Genomic DNA, 1,287 nt, shown 5'->3' with positions numbered 1-1,287 from the left:
GGGGCACCTTGGTGAATAAATCCTCACCAATTCCCTTCTGTGCCCCCGTGATGAACTTATAGGCAGCCACAAGGTCGCCTCTCAACCTTCTCTTGCGGAGGCTGAATAGATCCAGTTTCTCTAGTCTCTCCTTGTAGGGCTTGGTCTGCAGGCCCTTAACCATACGAGTGGCCCTTCTCTGAACCCTCTCCAGGTTATCTGCATCCCTCTTGAAGTGCGGCGCCCAGAATTGCACGCAGTACTCCAACTGCGGTCTGACCAGCGCCCGATAGAGGGGAAGTATCACCTCCTTGGATCTGTTCGTCATGCATCTGCTGATGCACGATAAAGTGCCATTGGCTTTTCTGATGGCTTCGTCACACTGCCGACTCGTGTTCATCTTGGAGTCCACTAGGACTCCCAGATCCCTTTCCACTTCCGTGCCACCCAGCAGGTCAGTCCCTAGGCAGTAGGTATGCCGGACATTTCTCCTCCCTAGGTGCAGCACTTTGCATTTCTCCTTGTTGAACTGCATTCTGTTGTTTTCTGCCCACTTGTCCAACCTGTCCAGATCTGCTTGCAGCTCTTGGAGCTTAGTGACTGGGCTCTCAGGACAAGGACAGTGCTGCACACAGCCCCAGTCTGCTTGCTGCCAAATCAGCCATAGAAAACTGCATCAGGGATAAGGCTGGGTCCCTTGGGCAGTGGGGCCTGGCAGCGCGTGGGTAACAATGAGGAAGACAGGGCGTACGTGCATGGTTCTAGGGGATGGCAGTGATGATCTGGCCCTGGGCCCCCAGGTGCCATGCCGGCATGGTGGCATTTGTTACAGCAGAGCCAGGGGTCCCTGGATGGGTCATGGCCCCATTGTGCTGGGCACAGTACAGACACAGGGAGGCACAGTCCCCCTCCACCAATGAGGACCGACGCTGATGGCCCCATTGTCTTTCCCCTCTCAGGGACAGTTTGGTGTCCAGGAAGAGGAGCTGCTGAGCTGCCTCATTTGCACAGTATCTGTGACCCGGGGGGAGCAGATTCAGCGACTCCACACACAGCAGCAGGCAGAGGGTAAGCGCAGGCACCAACAGGGAGGTGGCATGAGAGCCCTGGGGGGCACGGCCCTGCCCTCCGTGGCCCCGGACTGGTGTGGAATGGCCCTGGGACCCTGCAGGCCTGTCCTTTGGAGCAGGAGCTGCATTGCTGCCTGTCTGCACAGCCCCTGCCAAATGGGTCCCAGCCCTGAGAGGGGCCTGGAGGGCTTAACAGGGCTGCACGTGCACTCCCCTGTGACACCAGCAGAAGCTTGGC

The 1,287-nt window shown here is 58.1% G+C and overlaps 1 protein-coding gene across 1 annotated transcript in view; it reads left to right on the top strand.

The window, feature by feature from the left end:
* LOC102374620 (myosin-IIIb-like) overlaps nt 1-1,287 on the top strand; it is a gene marked incomplete at its 5' end in the record, with an annotated part of 43,598 nt that overhangs the window by 17,541 nt on the left and 24,770 nt on the right. The window contains one exon of the mRNA XM_025194707.1: nt 939-1,047. Within this exon, the coding sequence (XP_025050492.1) occupies nt 939-1,047 (109 nt within the window). The remainder of the gene's footprint in view (nt 1-938; nt 1,048-1,287) is intronic.

This window comes from Alligator sinensis, unplaced genomic scaffold (genome assembly GCF_000455745.1).
Source record: "Alligator sinensis unplaced genomic scaffold, ASM45574v1 scaffold1530_1, whole genome shotgun sequence".
Lineage (NCBI taxonomy): Eukaryota > Metazoa > Chordata > Crocodylia > Alligatoridae > Alligator > Alligator sinensis.
Note: the sequence above shows the minus strand (reverse complement) of the source record. Positions and strands in the feature narration are given on the sequence as shown.